Below are 20,198 nucleotides of genomic sequence, written 5' to 3'. Positions count from 1 at the left end.
AAAACTAAATTTGCAACTTCTTAAGACTTTTGGTAGCCAAAAAATTCGCATCATGTTGGTTGCCTGTATCTCACTACTTTAAGAATCACATAGCCAAAAAATAAAATTATTTGACCATGAAATACCCAATCCATCCTAAATTTACTTTATTCGAAATTCGAATATACGCTTATTCGGATTTTACATAGTTAGCTATTTGAATATTATACCGGGTATCAACCACCAAACCTGGCCATAGGCACATTACATTATATTAAAATAATATATGAGTTGCTATGAAACATATTGTTTCGTCAAATTTGCCCGATAATTGAGCATAATACTGCCCTATGATCGTTCTTCCCTTTTCCAAATTTCAAAAGTATCTCTACTTTCTACGTTACCTACATCAAAAGTTTCCTGATGGCATTGTTTGTACGGATGATAATTATAGCTGTCAATATGACATTACACAATAATATACATTTCATAGCAACTCATATATTTTGTTAATATGTGTAATGTGCCTATGGCCAGGTTTGGTGGTTAATACCCGGTATACACGATTCCCAGCCTTAATTAAAACAAAACCGAGAATATTTTATACAATTTATTGAACAAAAATTACAAAATTCAAAAATCACAAGCGATTCGTTACTCGTGAATCTTTGACAAAAGAGCGGCCCTTCTCTCCGTATTCTGAAATAATGCCCTCACCAACTGCTTCAACTCTTCCGCCCTGAACTGCAACCCCAACGGTCCTTTACCATCAGCCCACCTATCATTTATATCCAACAGACTAGCATTCAATACGAATGCCAACTCGTTTAACTTGTACCAACTCTCCACAAACAAGTTAACTTCTTTTGGATCAGTGAACAACTTTGGTCCTCTCGTCTGCACCATTTTGAACAGCTCCACCAACTGTTCGGCCGCGTCGGACGAGATGTCATCAAATCTGACGACAGCGTTGATCAAATATTTGCACATAGAGTCCAAAATACTACCCAAAGTCTTGTTGTAGATTGCATAGGGCAAGACTTTGCACCAGACAGTTTTGAGCAACTCCTGCTGCCTCAGACACTGCCGCAAACACTTATCAGTCGAAGCCTCCACTTGTTCTAGAGTCTGTCTCTGCAAGGCTGCATCCTTCATGATCTCTTCTATTTGTTTGATTTGATACTGTACATAAGAGTTGAACTTTTCAGCAGCGATTTCGCAGAGTTGGCAACCCTCATCATTGAAACTGTTACATTTTATGTTGAGCATTGAGGGGAGTTGCTTCAAGTAGGTGTCGTTCCACTCGGTCAGCTTGTGGGCGATGTACATACAGTTGTTGTAAAAGAGAGCGATTTGTTGGGGAATCGTTTGGAGTAATTTCTTGTGGTGTTCTGGTACAAACAATACATACTTATGACAGATAGTTTTCACGGTGCAGAAGAATCGACCAGCGCACACTTCTGAAGACGTCACTGCTTGAGAGAGAATCTTCTCAAGGAGGTTCTGCAAATCTAAAACGCTGCGAGACACCGCACAACGCGGAAACTCCCGTGAAACCTCAAAACTAGCCTCTCGATTCTCTCCCACTTCGACCAAATCATGTAAATCTTTCTTCATCAGGTTCTGGGCACTGATCACGTAATTTTGGCACTTTTTGTTAATGAACAAGACGTCGACCTTGTTGGCGTAGTCCAGAATCGAAATTGTATCGTCTGCAAAAATTTTTGACAAGACTAGAGCTTTCTCCAAGTCTTCAGTCGCCTTTATCACGACGTTGTACTGCTGCAGCCCTTCATTGGTAGACGGAATCGTGTCTTGGAGGCAATGCTTGATGAGCAACTCAGACAAGTTGTCTCTAATGTCGCGCCCTATGTAACTCAAAGTGGTAAATTCTTCACTCAAAATGATGTTAAAATTCGCCAATAAAAATGAAAGAATTATTTTGATGTTTGCGAATACTTCCGCATAGGATGACTTTTTGTTAGGGTCAACTGTTATAACTTCGAGGCTCACAAACCCACCTTCTACATTCGTCTTGATTTCAGTGGTGACATCCACAACTGGTACAAAAATATGGTTCCAAAGAAACCTTGTCACATTGTCTAGTTGAGTTACTGAAGTCTTGTAAAGATACAAAGCTGACAAAACTTCTTTCATTTGCTCATTTTTGTGCATCACTTTCATAACACTTTTGTTCTCAACTGGTATGCAAATTACATGATCGCTGAACAAATTTGAGAGGTTATTGAGAAGAGAACTCTTTTCAGTGGCAAGTGTTAATTTTAGCTCTTCCACAACAGCCAGATTTTCCTCGAAATTTATGTCACTCATGAAACATTCAACTTCTTGAATTTTTTCCATACAATACAAGTAAGACTGCTTTTGTTGTGACTCCTTTATTATACAGAGTGACTCGTGGATGGTGTACAATATGGAAACAAGCGACAGGCCTATATTTACCCGAGTGAGACTGTCCAACTGCCTTGACAATTCAGCCTCAGCTTTGGTCAGTTCATTTTTCGAAAGTTTTTCCACATCAGTGATCAACACCGATATTTCATCTTGGAGTTGATTCAATTTGTTGGCTAAAACCTTGTTTTGCCTAGGGCGCTCGCTGAAACGAACGTAAATATTTTCCAGAAAGGATAATACCTCGTCTTTACATCTCGCTGTGACTGCTTCCACTTCAGGATATTTGTTGTTGATTTGAACTAGTGTAATTTCTTCGACCGAGGACAGTACTTGGGACAAATATGACGCCATTTCAGTGGTTAATAGCTCTGTTAATACTATTAAATAGGCACACAGGTAAAACAAATTTATGACAATACAATTACATTTTACTGTTGGAGTATTAGTTTGACAGTTACAGTTTCAAAATAGTTACTAAACAGAGAAGCCAACGTAAAACGTAAGAATCCAGAAAAAACTGTTTTTAAAAAATATGCAAACCGAAATTGCAAATTTTTGTAAATACATGATTTTGTAGAAATAAATAATTTGATTATTTAATTTTGAATCTGATCTAGGGATATCGCTAGATTTTGTTATATGATGTTGGCAGTATTACCTAACCTCAATCGTTATTGATTATGATTAGCTGATTAGTTCAAATACTTAAATAAACAAAGCTTCATCATATAATAATAACCAAAATTGCGATGTTGGACGGCTGGTACTGCCGCTCCATGGCCAATGCCGCAGCCCTTGCCGAAGAAGAGGAGCGTTCCCAAGAGGAATCAAAATTTAAGAAGGAATATAAATTTCTCAAGAGAAAATTTCACAATTTAGTTTATGTAAGTTAGAACTCTGATACAAAACAAACAACTAAAGTCGATTGCAGGAAAATGAAGCCCTAATGGAAGCGCTGAGAGCCGCGCAGAAACGTCTTCTACAAGTCACAAGAGATCGAACGTTCCTGCTTGATCGACTGTTGTTACATGAGAAAGTTGACAATTCGACTTCAGAATCGGAAGAAACTGATTCATCTGACGACGGAGAACCTGTTAAAGTGGAACCGCCGGCAAAAAAGTCGTTCCCAAGCCTGTATTCAAATTGGTTCTAAATCTTTTTTTTTTGTAGGAGGAAATTGGAAAATTCATATAATAATGGACCACATGTCAATTCAGGAAAATCTCTGCCTCCTGCAAAAAAGAAGAGGAATCCGACGCCAAGACCTACCAAGCCAATGTCGCATCACACATTAGTGCATTTGCCTGGAAGCTCAGCAAGTAGTAGTAATATATTGTCAGATGGTCATATGACGCCTGAGGAGGTCGAGAGGCATTTGCAGTCACAAAATTATGTTGAGTTGGTTCCTGAACGGGCGCCCCCAACTGTCCCAACAGAGATGTTCAGTAATGAACCTTCCCTGGACAGGTAGGTTCATTAGTTTGTTAAGCCTGCTTCTCTCAATTGTTTTTTGTTAAGCGAGTCGAACGACATCGGCGAACTAGAGACGTCTCCAAGTAATATGGGAGAGGAGTTGAGTATTGATATGATACCAGAATAAACATCTTACTCTCTAGGGTTATTGGATAAATAAATTGTCCTAATTTTAAGTAAAATGCATCAGAATGTATTCTCTTTTATTTCTTAGTTACTTTTTTGGGAAGTAGCTAAAAGTTAACATTTTCAAGGCATTGTTATTGAAAAAGTAAAAAATAGAATAGATGAAAATGTTATTACAAAAGTAAAAACATTGGCTTTATGTTAAAATATCGAAAATGAAAGAAATATACATATGTAAATAAATTTTTAATTATCACTTTCACTATTTTTATAGTGGCTATCGTCACTATCTTCGCTTAATTCCACACTAACATTATTTTCCTGAAGTCTGACGTATTTATCCACCACTTCTTTCAAGCCCTTTTCCGCTTGATGGGCACTCTCTTGCAATTTATTCTTCAGGTCTTGGTCCTTAGTCGCCGGATCCTCCACTAAAGCTATAAAGCCACAGTGCACCTCGTACAATTCCTTCTTCCGACGCATTTGCAACAGATTTCCCATTTTAAGGAAACAGTCCCTGCTTTCCGCCCTAATATCACCCTCCGACAAACTCAAATTATTTTTACTCACGGACTTCCGGATGCATTTCTCCACATCGTAATACGTCGGAAAATCATTATTTTTACACAACTTGGTCATCGCTCTGTTGATTTCGTTATATTTGGACGACACAAACTGAATCTTCTCGTGGAAGAGTCGCCCAGCATAGGGGTTCTTATTGATCAACTTACAGTACTTCTTGTAGACTTGATCGAGCCTTTGCGCGTACCTGTCCGTCTGCATGTACACCGAATCCTCCTCGTCGTCGAAGTTCACCTCGGTCTCGTCCAGTTTCTTTAGTTTTTTCATTAATACTGTACAAGTCTTTTCGAGCTTTTTGATTAGCGCTAGGTTCTCTTCAGGGACTTCTATGCTGATTCCGTTCAAGTTGTCCAACAGGTACGAATAGATCCGTTGGAAGCTGATGACTGCTTCTGGTGCGGACAATCGCGCCGTCTTGGTGTGTTGTTGCAACATGCTTTTCAGATTGGGCTCGTCGTAGATGTTCTCACAGTTGTTGAAGTTCTTTCGTATCTTGGTGAACTTTGGCAACACCTTGTCTTCGTATTTAGAGCCTTTCAACGACGACGCACACACTTCTAAAAATTCGTCGAAGAGTTGGTGAGATTCTGAAGCTTTGGATGTCGACGGTCTGGTAATGTTTTCTTCTAAATCGACCTTCACCAAAGCACCGTTTTCTGCTACTTCATTTTCTTGTCGGGGCGGGGTTGGTTCTTCGGCGATTTCTGTATTATCTTAATCAAGTTTAGATGAGGAAAGGGTGATAGAACAGAGCATAACACACTCACCTTCGCCTTCTGAAGCGGAGCCAATCACCAAACAATCGCTGCTGCCATTTTGATTTTCTGAAAGTCAAGCAATTTAAATTAGTTTTCACAAATTAATGTATTATTTACTCGGTTTAGGATCGATTTCCTCCTGCGATTCATCAATCAGGTTGACCACATTGTCTTCAGCTTCTTTAACTGTAAAAACATTCATAGAAATAAACACAAAGAATGTAAATGGCGATTTCCTTACTTTTTTGGTTAGATATGACAATTGTCAAGCTGTTCTCCTCAGTGTTTGTGGTTTTGGTTACAGTCTTCACAATCTTATCTGAAAACTATCATTAAACACCGAATCGAGTGAAATTTGTTGGTCTACCTTCGCAAGGACGTGTAGTAATTTCTGTGAGTTTGTTCACTGCAATTGAAAAATGTAATTTTTAAAAATTTAAATTATTATTAAAGGAGATGTTTAAAAATTTGTCAGCAATAAGTTGTTATAGTACAGGAGAAATGTTTAAAAAACATTTTTTTTTAATTGAGTAAATTAGTGTTAAAAAAGAAACGGAGGAATTAACGAGATAATACAGGGTCTACCAGAACTGGCGGACCAAAATAATACGGTGAATTCACCATCTTCTGGGAATAATAGGAAAAATGTTCAAAAAAATCTATCTTAAATAGTAATTAGGAAAGAAGCACTTTAAAATTGACCAATCCTGTTGTTGATGTTAAGTTACCTATAAATTAGTTTTCCTGCTTTATTTGTTACTATGGATGCATTTCAAATGATGCATATGCATTGTTGGGTATCCGCATTACCGCATTGTTTGTGCAATGACGGACGTTTTTAGGTTATAGTATTTTTCAGATTATAGTACCGAGCGATCATTTAAAAAATAAATCGAGTTTGCTTTGGAGCCTATGCTATAGCATGGGTTGCATAGGTAACACGCCGACTCGATTTATTTTTTATATTTATATTTTTATATTAACTAATATCGTCGATATCACGATATCGTTGAAATATTTAGTTTAAATGTGCTTTTGTTTGCTGATGATGTTAAGCTGTATTCTACTATTAGAGATATTTCTGACTGTATGCGTTTGCAATCAAATGTTGATGTGCTTTATGGTTGGTGTCTCAGTAATGCTCTCCCCTTGAATCGTGACAAATGCTACATTCTCTCGTTCTCTCGTAAGACCAAGCCGCTTATGTTCGATTATAGAATTGGGAATGCTTCATTGATTAGGTGTTTCACTTTCAAGGATTTAGGCGTTACATTTGACGCTCAATTCACCTTTAACGAACATGTTGATACATATTATTGTGGCATCATCAGTCAAAACTTTAGGCTTCATCTTTCGATCGTGCAAACGATTCAGGTCTGAGAGTTGCTTAAGGGCACTTTATTTTACCTTGGTCAGATCTAAATTGGAGTACTGTTCAGTTGTACATATGGTCGCCGATCTATCGAAGAGGTGTTCATGCTTTAGAGTCGCTTCAGAGGAAGTTTGCCAAGTATCTTCTGTTCAAGTTAATTGCTGAATTTCCTCCAAGAGGTACTCCTCATTCTGTTCTTTATACACTGGCGAGCAAAAAATTTAGGTCACATTAAAATTGCAACGATTTTTGAAATTTTCTTATTTTACGCTTATATTTGCAAATTGTAAATCATTCTACTGTATTTTGTAGGGTAAATTTAATATTCAATATTGATTCGGAAAGCATATTTTTTGGTTTTTATGATTTATTCTGAAAAAACAACAAATTCACATTTAACGAATTTCAACAGATTGTTATTTGGAATTGATTTTTTTTTTTAATTAATCATTAGTAACGTGTATTCCCTCCTCTTGCGTTAATGACTGTTTGAAGTCGACGAGGCATACTTTGAATTAAATTAAGGATAACATTCTGGTCGATGTTATTCCACTCTTGCAATAGCAACTCTCTCAGCTCCTGGGGGTCAATTCTTCAATTTCGAGTGATAAATGTCGCATGCGACATTTGTCAATTCTCGTACAAATTTTGGTTTTTGTATTCTTGAATTTCGTATGCGACAATTCTCTCTCAAAATCCATGCGAGTTCATGTCGGGCGCATAAACGGCGTGCGACTTTTGCAAGTCGTATGCGCAATGATGCCCGTTGCCAATCAACATGACGATTCTGTTGATATTTCTGACAAGGTATTTAATTGTACAATCAAATTTTGGCTGAAGTCAAACGATGAAGAAATATTTGTACCTACTTTTTGAAGATTTTGAAAGGCAGCGGCGACAGTTTTATCACGGGCAAAGTCCTTTTACAAATATAACTGAAAATTGTTTCCAAAAACATTTACGAAAGTATTGTGGAACCTTTTATTCATCTACAAACCGCAAACACTCTTCGCCTATGGACATTTTTTTGCCCTTTTTTGTATGTGAACCTAGGTGAGAATCGCAAACAGACAAATCGAAAACACAGAAAATTAACAACGCGTGTATAGTTCTACAGAAACTCTAGTAGAATTCGACTTTGGTTGTAAATTTAACAACAACCGAAGAATAAGATTTTCATCATCAAGTCATAAATAAATTTTGTCATAAATATCACTACCACTACCTGTAACATTGAAGCTAACATTACGAGCCCCAAACCGATGACCCCCATTAGCATTTATCAGTAGGATTATTGCTGCAGCACAAAATTCTATTTTTCCAGTGACAAACAAATTTACAACCAAAGTCGAATTCCACTAGAGTTTCTGTAGGACAAGATGGAACAAAATTCACGCCTTCAACATGCCTTTTCAATAGATGCCTTCAATTTTTAAAAGCTCCATTTGTTGGGCGAGCATGAAAGTATAAAATTACAGGTTTCTGTGAAATATTTTGTCAAATTAATTCATAAATTGCCATGTTGTCACATAGACCACTCGTCAATATTCCGTATGCGAGAAATTTTTTCGCATGGTATTCAAGAATAGAAAATATCTGTAGTGTGCGACAACAACCGTTCGAGATATGTCGTGTGCGACATAAACTAATCGAAATTGAAGAATAGACCCCCTGGGCAGTTCTTGGTGCTGGTGTGTGCCGTCGGACACGTCGTCCCAACTCATCCCAGACATGTTCGATAGGATTCATGTCTGGACTGAGTGCTGGCCAATCAAATCGCCTAATTCCGACCTCATTCAGATATCCTCTGACAATACGAGCTGCATGAAGTCTAGCATTATCGTGCATTAAAATGCCATGCTCACCCATAGTGATCATGAAAGGCATAACGTGATCCTCTAAAACTTCCGTAATGTACCTGTGAGCTGTCAGGAGCCATTCTGTATGAAGACCAAGTCTGTGCGTGCTTCTGAAGAGATTCCCGCCCAAACCATAACCGACCCACCGCCAAATGGAAGTCTCTCGTCAATACAAGCTGGAGCATATCTTTCTTTTGTATTTGTAATTGACATTTCTTTATTTCTCATGTTAGAATAACATTTCAATATACAGGTGTACTATATTTTTGAACTCAGAAAAACATAGTGAATCTAAACTGTACCAAAAAAATTAGATGTTATTATTATTATTCTTTACAATGTCCAACAGGTGAAGCCCATTTAAAGGACAAGGTACAAGACAGCAGCTATGATCTGTTCGCCAATGTTCGTTTCAAGCAACTCCTAATACTTGGAATTGAGCAGACAAAAATATCTAACAACTCCTCAACTTCCGAGTAGTTCCTGAGCACCTGAATCGATGTTGCCATTTAAAAAAATTAAGTTGACCCTTGACCCTTGCAAGGTAGGGTTGCTAAGGGCAATATTTTATATCCAGTTTATAGTACTTTTAGAACCCTTTAATTTGATGTACCGCTCGTTGAAATTGCATTTCAAATAAGAAAGATACAGGGTGACTGACGAAAAACCTTTGATGCTGTATCTTGCTTAATTTTTATCCGATTTGAATAAATGACACATCAAATGAAATAATTTTGAAAACACTTCAATACCAACTAAATAAATTAAAAAAATATATTGCGTCCAGTTTTTGACAGATGAACATCAGCTTCTTTTTTTCAAATAGCACTGTACATTTTTGAAGTGAAACTTTTTATAGGAGGGTCTTGAAATTCTGATCGGCAACCTTTTTGTGTGACGAAAAGTGGTGGAGGTAAACACAATTGGGTCGAGTGGGAGCAGTGTCTCTGTCTTTGTCACACTCACGGCATTTATCGATAATGTCCTCTCTTTGATTTGGAGGCTTAAAAATGAACAATGAGTTACGCATTTCGATATTGTTTAGTGTTATCGCTGTTTATAATTTATTTTTTTCATTAAAATATACAATTTTGTTGTGAATATGCTATTTAAAAGTGATTGATGAATAATTACAATGTTTCCCTATAATACTAAAGGTTCACTTCTATCGTGCGTCTTTACGACACATTCTGTTTTTTTTTATTCAGTATTGTAGAGATTTGTCTTCTGAATATAAAAATGCAAAGAACTATACCCATTCATTAAAAAAAGTCAAGAAATTAAAGAGTAAATGTACAAAATTTAAAAATCAAGTGACCAAAATAAACAAGAGAGAAGTTTGTTCTAAATGCTCCAAATGACTAAGTAAGCTCTGAGTATTCATTTGTCGAATCAGTTTGATAATAATAATATTATAATGTTGCTGTGGAAGAAAATTTCCAAAGACGATTTAGTGTTAACCTGTGGTGTGGCATCTTTGGAGATAGAATGGACTAGTGGGTCCCTTTTTTATTGATAGCAGTCTCAATCAAACAAAATATCGTATTATTTATTATCAAACGAAATAAGCAATTTTCTGGATGAGATACCATTAGCAGTGTTGAATAGAGTCGTCTTTAATCAGGATGGCGCCATACCACATAATGCACGCATGAATTTTGTATTTTAAAATCATTTAAATCATTTTGGTGAACGATGAATGGGTGCTCATGGAGCTATTCGATGGCCCGCTAGATCCCCAGATTTGAATCCATTGGATTTCTTTATATTCATTCGAAACTTTCGAGACAATGTTTATTTGACCCCACCAGGTACCCAAAAAGAGTTAAGAAAAAAGGTAGTGCGAGTATGTCAGGAAAAACCCCGAATTTTTTTACTGAATGCAAAGGTGGGCATTTCTAGAAGGTATCGACAGTGTCTGCAACAGCATTGAGGAAATTTTGAGCAACTAGAATAGATTTTGTATTGTTTACAAATTTGATTACTTGATTTTTGATTTTCAATTTTTTTCATTTAAAATACATTTTTTGTTTTTTCTTTTGATGTAAGAATATTCAGAAGAAGATTCTTTATAAGAACGAATAAAAAAATATATAGTGCAATTTGAAAAAAAAAAGTTGGCTATCGTCTGTCAAAAAATAGATGTCGGAAAAAATATCGAATAGGATAATAATGAAGTGTTTTTCGAACCATTTCATTTGATGTGTCATTTATTCAAATCGGATAAAGAATAAGTAAGATACAGCGTCAAAGGTTTTTCGTCAGTCACCCTGTATAAGCTGGGGCGTTTTTTGTGATCACTCTGTATATGATAATTCAGGGAAGGAGCAGAAAATTACAGCGATTATTTCATTCATCATCGTTTTCGACCAATCGTAAGGCTTTATTTTTTGGATTATAGTGATAATTCCTCAAGTAGGTTTCTCAGATGTTTTCAATCCTATTGCTAAAGTAAATAAATACTGTTGTCAAATGATACTACAGAGTGATCAACAAGAATCCAAATCAGAGCAAGCGTTGCAAATTATCGGTCACGTCGTAGCAAAATCATATGCACATAAGCGGTAAAAACATGGGCGTAGACAATTTATGGTCTCAAACGTTATTTAATAAAAAATGATACCTTATGAATTTTAGACGTTGGAATTATAATTGTGCATTTTATTATTATTATAAGATAAGGGAAACAATTTATAAGATTAACAAGAGCGACATTTTACATTTGTAAGAGTAAGTAAATTATCATCTTTATTGCCAAACGCGACGCCACTGGTACGGAGATGCTTCGTTGAAATGTCACATTTCAAAATTCAAGGTTGTTGTTGTTGACAATTTAAGTGATTTAACCTAGAAAACAAATCTTCGATTTCGGCAAAGTTTACAGACGTTTATTGAAGTTGTAAGCAATAATTATCCCAGAATAAGTTGTAAAATGGGTTTTACCATTAACGAGAAGGCATTTTTATTAGATTATTTTCGAAAGAGGGTGAAACAAGAAAATGAAGACTGGCCTTACTTTGTACCCCCTTACACCGAAGAATTTCAAGCCAGATGTCCGAACCTGATGCTACTGGTTATGAATTATAGTGCCTAATTTTAGCACATCATAATCCATCATTAAGAAGAAGTCAGGTCAGTCCTTAGTTCAAATTTTAGAAATGGTGCAAAATGTTCGACAAATTATCAAGGAACATCCCTCAACTTTCATAAGGCGTTTAAGACAGCAAGTTAAATTGTGTTATGGCACTTATCAGAAAATTTTTAAGGATATTAATTTGCTTCCCTTTGTGTGTTGCAAGAAATAAAACCCACACATTACCCTAAACAAATTGACAGCTTCATAAGGGTTTTTGAAATTATGAGAGGCGAGTTTGATTCTGTCTGGACCACAATGGAGAACATTTTGAGCAGTTTTTGTGAAAACTTATTTTTTGACCTTGGAGTAATTTAAATGTTTTAAACATTGCTAGAAAAATACGAGTAAGTTCTCAATTACCCAAAAATGAGAGAATAATAACTTTTACACTTACAGAAAACAACAAAACAAAGAATTGTGAAAAATAATTATTTTTAAAATTTTGTAACTCAAGATTGTGCCTTATGAAGGAATTTTGTGTAATTGTATGTTTTTTCCTTAATCAATAATAAATAAATTAATTATAACTTGCTTTTAAATCTATTATTCATGAATTACAAAAAATTTATAAAGGCAATTAATAATAGACTTTTGAGAGGTAGGCAACTAACAAAACGAGTGTTTACAGCAAGTAAATAAAAGCGGCTGATCCATGATAGAAATACGTTTTGATAAAACAAAAGATGAGGTAGCACTCTTGATTTGGTTTCTTGTTGATCACTCTGTATTTCATTCATGGAATAATCAACCGAATTACACTCTAGCTCTTGAAATGATCTGTTTTAACATTCAAGCTCTCAAATGGTGACCACTCGTGTCATTTTGACATAATCAATACTGTCAAAGTGACACTCGTTGTTACCTAGTTGAGCTTTCGTGTTAAAAATCGATCATTTCAGAGCTCTCGTGGAATTACAACCGATAATTCGAGGACCATACTAAATTATAAATATGTATGTAGTAATATTCCGAGTGCATGTCAAATTGTCGATCATTTTTCTTTAAATTTTTATGCTTTCGTTGACGGTCATGACATTTGCACTGAATTGGTATCTAAGGTGATTTGTTGACAACAGTTTTGCTCCAGTATAAATTATCGATAACTGCACTACTGCAGATTATTATCGACTGTAATTACACGAGAGGTCTTTTTTTGTCCGGATAAAATTGAATTTTTTTACGATAATTTGGTTGCTTGGTAAATTGACGATACAAACCACCCGATAAAAAAACGAGTCCGAAGGACGAGTTTTTTTATCTGGTGGTTTGTGGAGTCAATTTACCAAAAAGAAACCAAATTAGAGTTTAAAAAATGGAATTTTATCCTGGACGAAAAAAACCTCGAGCGTAATTCGATGAGATAATTTAATGAATAATAATAGGTAGCTATTTATGAAAAATTGAATTGGCCATTTTGCACTTCAATTTATTACAAGCTGTGTCAATGTTTAAGATTGTTGGTTCGTTATCATAACAACAAACAATAATCAAGTTCGAAAAAGTTTGCCATGGAAGTTTAAGCACATTTTATCCAGATGCAAAGTTAGGGCTAACTTTATCCGATGTCAAAGTGACAAATGCATCGCCGCTTATGGGATTTTTTATACATGAATTAAATTATCGACTGTAATTACACGAGAGGTCTTTTTTGTCCGGATAAAATAGATTTTTTTTACGATAATTTGGTTGCTTGGTAAATTGACGACACAAACCACCCGATAAAAAAACTCGTCCTTCGGACTCGTTTTTTTATCTGGTGGTTTGTGGAGTCAATTTACCAAAAAGAAACCAAATTAGAGTTTAAAAAATGAAATTTTATCCTGGACGAAAAAAACTTCGAGCGTAATTCGATGAGATAATTTAATGAATAATAAAAAATAATAGGTAGATATCTAATTATGAAAAATTGAATTGGCCATTTTGCACTTCAATTTATGACAAGCTGTGTCAATGTTTAAGATTATTGGGTCGTTATCATAACAACAAACAATGATCAGGTTCGAAAAAGTTTGCCATGGAAGTTTAAGCACATTTTATCCAGATGCAAGGTTAGGGCTAACTTTATCCGATGTCAAAGTGACAAATGCATCTCGGCTTATGGGATTTTTTATACATGAATTAAATTATCGCTGTAATTCGATAGCTATTGACTGAAAAAAAATCATTCTTACCCAATATCAAATTGTCACCAAAATTTCAAGTTCATACGATCATCCCTTCTGAGTATAAAAAACTCGTTTCATAAGACCATGAAGCACTCATTCTTTAAAATAACTCGTGTACGCCACTCGTTTTTTAATCTTGAATTCGTGCTTCAAGACTAGTCTTATGAAACTTGTCTTTTAATATACTATTATTTGACGAGTTTGTTTGTAAATTGGGCCTTTTTTGGCACGCGTGGGTCATTTTAAAACGCGAGTGAAACGAGCGTTTTAAAGGCCCACGAGTGCCAAAAAAGGCCCAATTTACACACGAACGAGTTGAATACAACCTTTTTTTGTTCGACGAGCCCCTTAAAGGCTCCAAATCGTAAAATTAGCTTGACGTTTCATTTTGACAAGTGGTGACATTTATCAAAATCCGTTCACATAGGAGAAAATTCTCAAATTCTGAGTGTCGAACAAAATTTTTTACAAAAATTCGTAACCAAGTAACCAGCGCAAGCGGGCAACTTGAATGTCTGATCGTTTTGTAGTAAATACGTATGAATTTTATTAGCAAAGGTCTAAAAAGCGGTTGTAGAAAAAATAGTGTTTTTCTATAATTGATTCAAAAAATTGAAATTCACGCATAGCTATCTGTGCCTGAAGTGGGTCATTTTCTGACGTGTATTTTTTTTGCATTGTTAGTAAGATCGAAACCATAGAAACCATACAAAACAGTGTGTGAAATGCAATTTCACGCATACGACTATTTCTGTTTTTCATTTCACGCACTGTTTTTTATTAGTTACCTAGCAACATGGTCACTGCATTGAAACTTCAGAGTTCCTTCAAAAATTTGAATTTTTGATTTCAATTTTTTGAATCAATTATAGAAAAAATATTGTTTATATTTCGTGAATTGAATAGTCATTTATAATAACCCTGTAGTATGTTCTGACCAACTAATTGTGATAGCAACCGTATAGGAATCAATAAAATAAATGAAACAAACACAATCTGCTATTATAATTTTGTAACATTTGGTTGCGATTTTGTGAGCTTTGACTGTCTACTAGAGGTGAAGTAGTAAAAATTTAAAAATGATTTCCTAAAGCGATGACGATGATCTGCCTTTTAAGTATTAGAAGCTGCATGAAGCGCAGTTTCTAGTCTTATCCCCGAAAAATCGTAATGGAATTTATAATAATTGAAAATTGCAGGATGCGAAATACTTTTTGGCATTACCTGTACCTACTGTAACTCTTATTGACAGATATCTTTCATTGTAAGCGGCACTTTTTAATCAGGTGCCAGTTTGTATGGTTATTGTGCAATAATATTTTACATACAGTCAGTGGGCTGTAAGTAAATAAGCCAACAAAACTGACTCGTCGGTATGATTATTATTCACTTTTTTCTTCACACCACTTTCAAAATAGGTCATATGTAATTTTTTACCTTTTTCTTGACTTCTCTGGCAGCAGGAACGCGCAAGCAACACTTGCAGTCTATTCAATTAGATCCATTCTTTAATACAAAACTTTTGAAGCGTTGATTTTGCAATGAATGATTAAGGCCCAGTTTATTCACCTTCAAGTAAATTTATCTAGACAGTAGTTGCTATAATTTAGAATCTGCTATTGGTGGATCCATGGTAATTACTGTTCAAATAAAGTTACTTGAAGGTGAATAAACCAGGCCTCAATGTCATTTTTTGTTTGTTTTATTTGCATAACACAAAACAAAAGCTACACAAATTTCAATTTGACAACAATCTCACGTTCATTAATTTTTGATAAAAATTCAATCAAAATGCGTTTTATTTTTCTTATTGTGCAGGTAATACCAAAATAGCTTACTAACCTCAAACTGTAATTTCTTTTTTTAGTCTTGACTGCTTAGCAAACCTCGGTAGACATAAGTCTTTTACCTGTTCAATAATTAGGTATAGTAATATAGAATAGATTTTCTTCTGGGTAATTGTTCACTTTAACTACTTCTGGAATTTTCGCGTTTTTTCTGGCTAGACAGCCTCAGGACGTCCTTCTACATCGTTTCCCACCAGTCAAACCTTGTGCAAATGAAAATTTTCCTTACCCTTTAGTTATACTAAGACTTGGCGCGACCTTGAAACACAACAAGAGAAAAAAATGCATTTGCACAAGGTTTCAATGGTGGGAAACGATCTAGGAGAACGCCCTGAGGCTGTCTAGCAAGAAAAAACTCGAAAATTCCAGAAGTAGTTAAAGTGAACAATTACCTTCTTCTGTAACATATAGACCAAAAATGCACATAATTGTAAGAGGTTAAAAAGTAAATCTATTTATGTAACATCATTGCTACAACATGTTCTATGTGCAAAAATGTGATTCTTTGTGATACATTTACTTTAGGCCCGGTTTATTCCCCTTCAAGTAAATTTATCTGGCCAGTAGTTGCTATGATTTAAAATCTGCTGTTGGTAGACCCATGGTAATTAGTAATTACCGTTCAAATAAACTTACTTGAAAATGGTTTAACATTATAGTTTGTATAGAGAACAATTTTTGACATGTTTCTTTTACTTTCTCAAATGTTATAGACTCTACACAGAGAACACAGATGTTGTGGTAACGATGATAAGAAAAGTACATACATTTTTTCAAAACCTCGATGGTATTTGAGCTCTCTGAAAAATTGAAATTTACTTAATTGAATTAAATAAAACAGATATTAATACCTTTACTCGTTTTAATTCTTTTAGTTGGCGGGCTTTCGCATTCTTCGTCCGACGATAATGAAATTACGTCAATTTCAGACATGTCTTCGTGTAACAACAGTCCGCATTTAAATTCACTGTCTTTTAACACTGGTACACTTGCACGCCGAATAAAATTCACCCTTGCAAAACATTCACCACTATTGATAAATAATTATTGTTCTCTTCACATCAGGGTCCCCACTATACATACATGCCTGCAAACTGCACGGTGCACGAAATGATGTTCATCCAGATGAGATGACGTTTGTCCCGTCCATAGATGTCCCGTTCCGTTAGTTGTCCGTGCGGTGCGTGCGTTTGACATTTATTTTACGTTCGTGCATTCGTGTTCGTTTGTTGTTGTCCGCTTTGCCAACCCCAGAAAAATCCTTTTATTTTCCCCTAGAACTGCCCAAAATTTATAATTTAAATTTTAAATAATAAGTATTGACCAACGTTCATTACCCATCTAAACTCGATTTTAACCAGTTTTATACTTTATATTACATAAAAGTAATGTTTTTTTCGTCTTAGATTCGAATAATTTTTTCATAATACAATTTGTTTATAAATTCGCAACTCAACATTGGCACCTGTGATCCTAGCCTGTGATTGGCACCCTTGACCCCTTGAGTAACGTTTCTTTCCTTTTAAAAGTTGAGTTGTTTTCATTCGGTTCTGCAAGTTTAAACGTTGTTTGCACTAATTTCTACCAAAGCGAAGAAAAATGACAACTAATAAGATTTTGCTCATCAATTCGGAGCGGCTGGGCATCCGAAACTCCGTCACGATTCAGTAAACATTTCAGTTTTTGGTGTCCCAAAATAACTGAATTTTTCCAGGAAAGCTGAAGCATTTTTAAGAATCTTGAATACGAAAACTGCCGCAAAAACTATCAGCGATGCTGCAAAAATCGTGCTCTGTTTGGACTTAGCAGCAACCAGTTTAGGTGTCGGATTTGATAAGGTCAGTATTATAATTTTTTTTAATCATGTCAAGACAATATATTTACAGAATACAGCGCTCAAACTGGCAGGATTGCGAAAAGGTGTATATCAAAACAATTTGAACAATCTTGAAAAAATGCTTGATCTCGACAAACCACTCACAATATCTGAGTTATGTGTGCAGCTTAGTTGCACTGAAATCAAAGAAACAGCCGAGACAATTTTGCAGAGTTATAAGGAGCATGATACAAAAATCAAAGATATTAGACACCCACAATATGTGGCAGCTGCAGTGTTCACCAGTTGCAAGTATGCTTAATTGAACTCTTGAAAGGAGTTTTTAATTAAATTTTGGTAGGTTAAAAAGGGTTAAAGTAGATAAGTCACAGCTTAGGGCAATAAGTCGGCTTAAATTGTCTCAGTGGAATGAGTTGCTAGAGGAGTTTGGTAAATTTGCAGCTTCTTTAGGGTTGTCAAGAATAAAAGAAGCTAAGAAAAATGCAAGCACTGAACAAGAGGAACTTATGGAGGTTGTAGGTGAGTTAAGCTGAGGTCAGGGTATATCACAATCAACTTCACTTAATGAAAAGTGATGTTATGTATCAATGTTGAAGAATAACAATGTTTTTTTCATTATAAGAGACAAGTTTGAAAACCAAGTCGATGAACAAGGAGGACAAGATGGAAGATTATGATGTTTGGCGCGAAAGAATATTACATAAGGCTTCAGCAGAGGTACTCCAAAGAGAAATGAAGAATGATTAACTTTATTAAGGTAATGCTACACTACTTACAACACTTACATTTAATACATGTGTAATTACAGTTTTGTATTTTCCTTTGAATGACCTTCCATCTGATTCTCTCGCAAGGAGAATGGCACAGAAGGATTCTGAAAATGTATAATTAGTGGAATGTATCACTTTTTCATACAAGTGACCTGTGATATAGTAGTTTGATTTCTATGAAGGTTAGTTAGAGATGAGTGCGTCAAGTTCACTGGTTTGAGTATAGATTTGCTCATATTTATCATTTGTTTACTGGGCCGACGACTTTTCAAGGTTCTCGATTGTATGAGATGTTGAAGACATTTGCTTGACCGATAGTTCACCTAAAACAGCGGTATATCCCATCGTACTCTGACAAAAGTCTCATAGGTACCAGTTCACATTTCCTTTCCGCATCCACCATCAATTGGTATACGTCACTGTCTTTAGCTGGCACTATCAACATTTTCGTGTCTACAATACATGAGATGTTTGACTTGCTGCTTTGGGGCAATAACAATTTCTGTATGGATCTATAATCACTTTGTCATGGTTTTGTTAACTTGGGAAGTAGAAGACGTACCTGGGGATATAACACGGAGCAGTGTAGATGTTTTTAGTGCTGTGGTCAGCCAGCATTCCTTGAATTAGCAAAATGTCTACCATCATGTCGTTCACGACAAACATTTTGTAATTCGTTAAGTCCGGTACGAAGGATTGTTCAATTATGTATTTGATCTTTATTTGAGTTTGGGAGCGGTACGAGGGGACGTTCATGATAATGGGGAGTGCGATCGGGTAACTGACGCTCTTCCAAAGTCTGCATTCTAGACTAAATTTGATAATAAAAATGAGTATTTATTTTTTAACTGAAATAAATGACTACAAATACTTCACAATAGGGTCAGTGATGTTAATAAACCAACCGGTTATTAAGAAACACAAATTTCAGAAGTTACAGTACTGTACAGTTTAAGAAAACTTAGGTGGTCGGTCGAATGCGCAGATGGGAAAAGGAGAAAATACCTGTTAGGCAAAGATGAAGTATGCTAGAATAGGAGAAAGAAAGAAAGAGAAATAGGTACCCAGAGCAAAGAGTAAGTAGAAGTCTTCATGTCGTGAACCAAACCTGCGCGAGGGCGGAGTCAGCTAGGGATAAAGTGAATTCTAAAAACATCACCCTTCGGGAACTTGAATTCGCAAGCGAGACAGAACACCTTCCGTTTAAATATCCCGTTCGTAGAATTTCGGTAAAGACCGTTTGCTCACTGTTAAAGCTAGTTTGACACGATGCTAAATTTTGTAGAAAATTTGTTAGAAAATGAGAGAGACCCTCGATCAGGACCAATGAACGGTCAGGATCATAGTCTGTCTTTGTCAGATCCTGATCGTTCATTGGTCCTGATCGAGCGTCTCTCTCATTTTCTAACAAATTTTCTACAAAATTTGTTAGAAAATGGGAGAGGACCAATGAACGATCAGGATCTGACAAAGACAGACTATGATCCTGATCGTTCATTGGTCCTGATCGAGGGTCTCTCTCATTTTCTAACAAATTTTCTACAAAATTTAGCATCGTGTCAAACAAGAATTGTTGGATTGGGTCATTTTCGTTCGCTTCAAGCACGTGTCTGTCTGTAACCACTATGTAGTCTGACTAGTCTGTAAATCTCTAATAATATAACATAACCCTTTTTTAGTCGGGTGAAACTGCGTTTCAATTGTTATGAATCTTTAATAAAATATTCAAATTAATCTGTGTTTCTGTTCTATTGCTAAAGTTGGCAAAAGTGTGTGAAATTGGGAAACTAAACAAAATAGACCTATATTCATATAACATTTTTTTTTTCTTAAAATCACTTCCCGAACACAATGTAAAAGTTTTTTACACCTATTATAAATC

At 35.5% G+C, this 20,198-nt stretch overlaps 5 protein-coding genes across 8 annotated transcripts in view; 2 read left to right on the top strand and 3 right to left on the bottom strand.

Annotated features, from left to right (window-relative positions):
• Positions 1-574: 574 nt before the first annotated feature.
• Zw10 (Zeste-white 10) lies at positions 575-2,869 on the bottom strand. The gene has a single exon (XM_069037431.1). It carries the CDS (start codon positions 2,740-2,742, stop codon positions 634-636), a length of 2,109 nt encoding a protein of 702 aa, XP_068893532.1. The 5' UTR covers positions 2,743-2,869; the 3' UTR covers positions 575-633.
• Positions 2,870-3,030: 161 nt separating this feature from the next.
• LOC138122989 (uncharacterized) lies at positions 3,031-4,246 on the top strand. Its single transcript, XM_069037448.1, has 4 exons — positions 3,031-3,275; positions 3,323-3,510; positions 3,562-3,858; positions 3,910-4,246. Exons 1-4 carry the CDS (start codon positions 3,141-3,143, stop codon positions 3,989-3,991), a joined length of 702 nt encoding a protein of 233 aa, XP_068893549.1. The 5' UTR covers positions 3,031-3,140; the 3' UTR covers positions 3,992-4,246.
• Positions 4,035-16,877, bottom strand: LOC138122981 (death domain-associated protein 6-like). 3 transcript variants are annotated; one of them, XM_069037433.1, is made up of 7 exons: positions 16,561-16,877; positions 16,477-16,509; positions 5,698-5,736; positions 5,572-5,649; positions 5,448-5,516; positions 5,340-5,396; positions 4,035-5,276 (listed from the first exon to the last, which is right to left on the bottom strand). In XM_069037433.1, the coding sequence occupies exons 1-7, from the start codon at positions 16,640-16,642 to the stop codon at positions 4,237-4,239; spliced, it is 1,398 nt and encodes a 465-aa protein (XP_068893534.1). In that variant the 5' UTR covers positions 16,643-16,877; the 3' UTR covers positions 4,035-4,236. The 3 variants fall into 3 exon arrangements, with proteins under 3 accessions (XP_068893534.1, XP_068893533.1, XP_068893535.1); XM_069037432.1 differs by having other exon boundaries at positions 4,035-5,285; positions 16,561-16,876; XM_069037434.1 differs by lacking the exon at positions 16,477-16,509 and having other exon boundaries at positions 4,035-5,285.
• Positions 16,878-16,974: 97 nt separating this feature from the next.
• Positions 16,975-18,474, top strand: Orc6 (Origin recognition complex subunit 6). The gene is made up of 6 exons (XM_069037447.1): positions 16,975-17,376; positions 17,424-17,547; positions 17,596-17,837; positions 17,887-18,065; positions 18,169-18,303; positions 18,355-18,474. Exons 1-5 carry the CDS (start codon positions 17,309-17,311, stop codon positions 18,291-18,293), a joined length of 738 nt encoding a protein of 245 aa, XP_068893548.1. The 5' UTR covers positions 16,975-17,308; the 3' UTR covers positions 18,294-18,303; positions 18,355-18,474.
• LOC138122977 (sperm-specific sodium:proton exchanger-like) overlaps positions 18,280-20,198 on the bottom strand; it is a 96,780-nt gene continuing 94,861 nt past the window's right edge. The window contains exons 9-11 of one of the 2 annotated variants that reach the window (XM_069037423.1): positions 18,879-19,127; positions 18,690-18,828; positions 18,280-18,639 (exon numbers count right to left, since the gene is read on the bottom strand). In XM_069037423.1, the coding sequence (XP_068893524.1) occupies positions 18,448-18,639; positions 18,690-18,828; positions 18,879-19,127 (580 nt within the window). In that variant the 3' untranslated portion in view covers positions 18,280-18,447. Of the gene's footprint in view, positions 18,640-18,689; positions 18,829-18,878; positions 19,128-20,198 lie in introns of those variants that run through there. The other variant, XM_069037426.1, reaches the window with a different exon arrangement.

Source organism: Tenebrio molitor, chromosome 2 (genome assembly GCF_963966145.1).
Source record: "Tenebrio molitor chromosome 2, icTenMoli1.1, whole genome shotgun sequence".
NCBI lineage: Eukaryota > Metazoa > Arthropoda > Insecta > Coleoptera > Tenebrionidae > Tenebrio > Tenebrio molitor.
The sequence above is the reverse complement of the archived record's forward strand: the minus strand, read 5'-3'. Positions and strand labels throughout refer to the sequence as shown.

Bases quoted from the DNA above. Each gene is read 5' to 3' on its own strand.
- Zw10 (XM_069037431.1), bottom strand. From the start codon at position 2,742: ATGGCGTCATATTTGTCCCAAGTACTGTCCTCGGTCGAAGAAATTACA.
- LOC138122989 (XM_069037448.1), top strand. From the start codon at position 3,141: ATGTTGGACGGCTGGTACTGCCGCTCCATGGCCAATGCCGCAGCCCTT. The intron at 3,276-3,322 runs GTAAGTTAGAAC...AGTCGATTGCAG, and splicing joins AATTTCACAATTTAGTTTAT to GAAAATGAAGCCCTAATGGA. The intron at 3,511-3,561 runs GTCGTTCCCAAG...TTTTTTTTGTAG, and splicing joins GTGGAACCGCCGGCAAAAAA to GAGGAAATTGGAAAATTCAT.
- LOC138122981 (XM_069037432.1), bottom strand. From the start codon at position 16,642: ATGTCTGAAATTGACGTAATTTCATTATCGTCGGACGAAGAATGCGAA. The intron at 5,737-16,476 runs GTATGTACTTTT...TTTCAATTGCAG, and splicing joins CATCGAGGTTTTGAAAAAAT to TGAACAAACTCACAGAAATT. The intron at 5,397-5,447 runs GTAAATAATACA...CTTGACTTTCAG, and splicing joins GGAAATCGATCCTAAACCGA to AAAATCAAAATGGCAGCAGC.
- Orc6 (XM_069037447.1), top strand. From the start codon at position 17,309: ATGACAACTAATAAGATTTTGCTCATCAATTCGGAGCGGCTGGGCATC. The intron at 17,548-17,595 runs GTCAGTATTATA...ATATATTTACAG, and splicing joins TAGGTGTCGGATTTGATAAG to AATACAGCGCTCAAACTGGC. The intron at 18,066-18,168 runs GTGAGTTAAGCT...TTTCATTATAAG, and splicing joins GGAACTTATGGAGGTTGTAG to AGACAAGTTTGAAAACCAAG.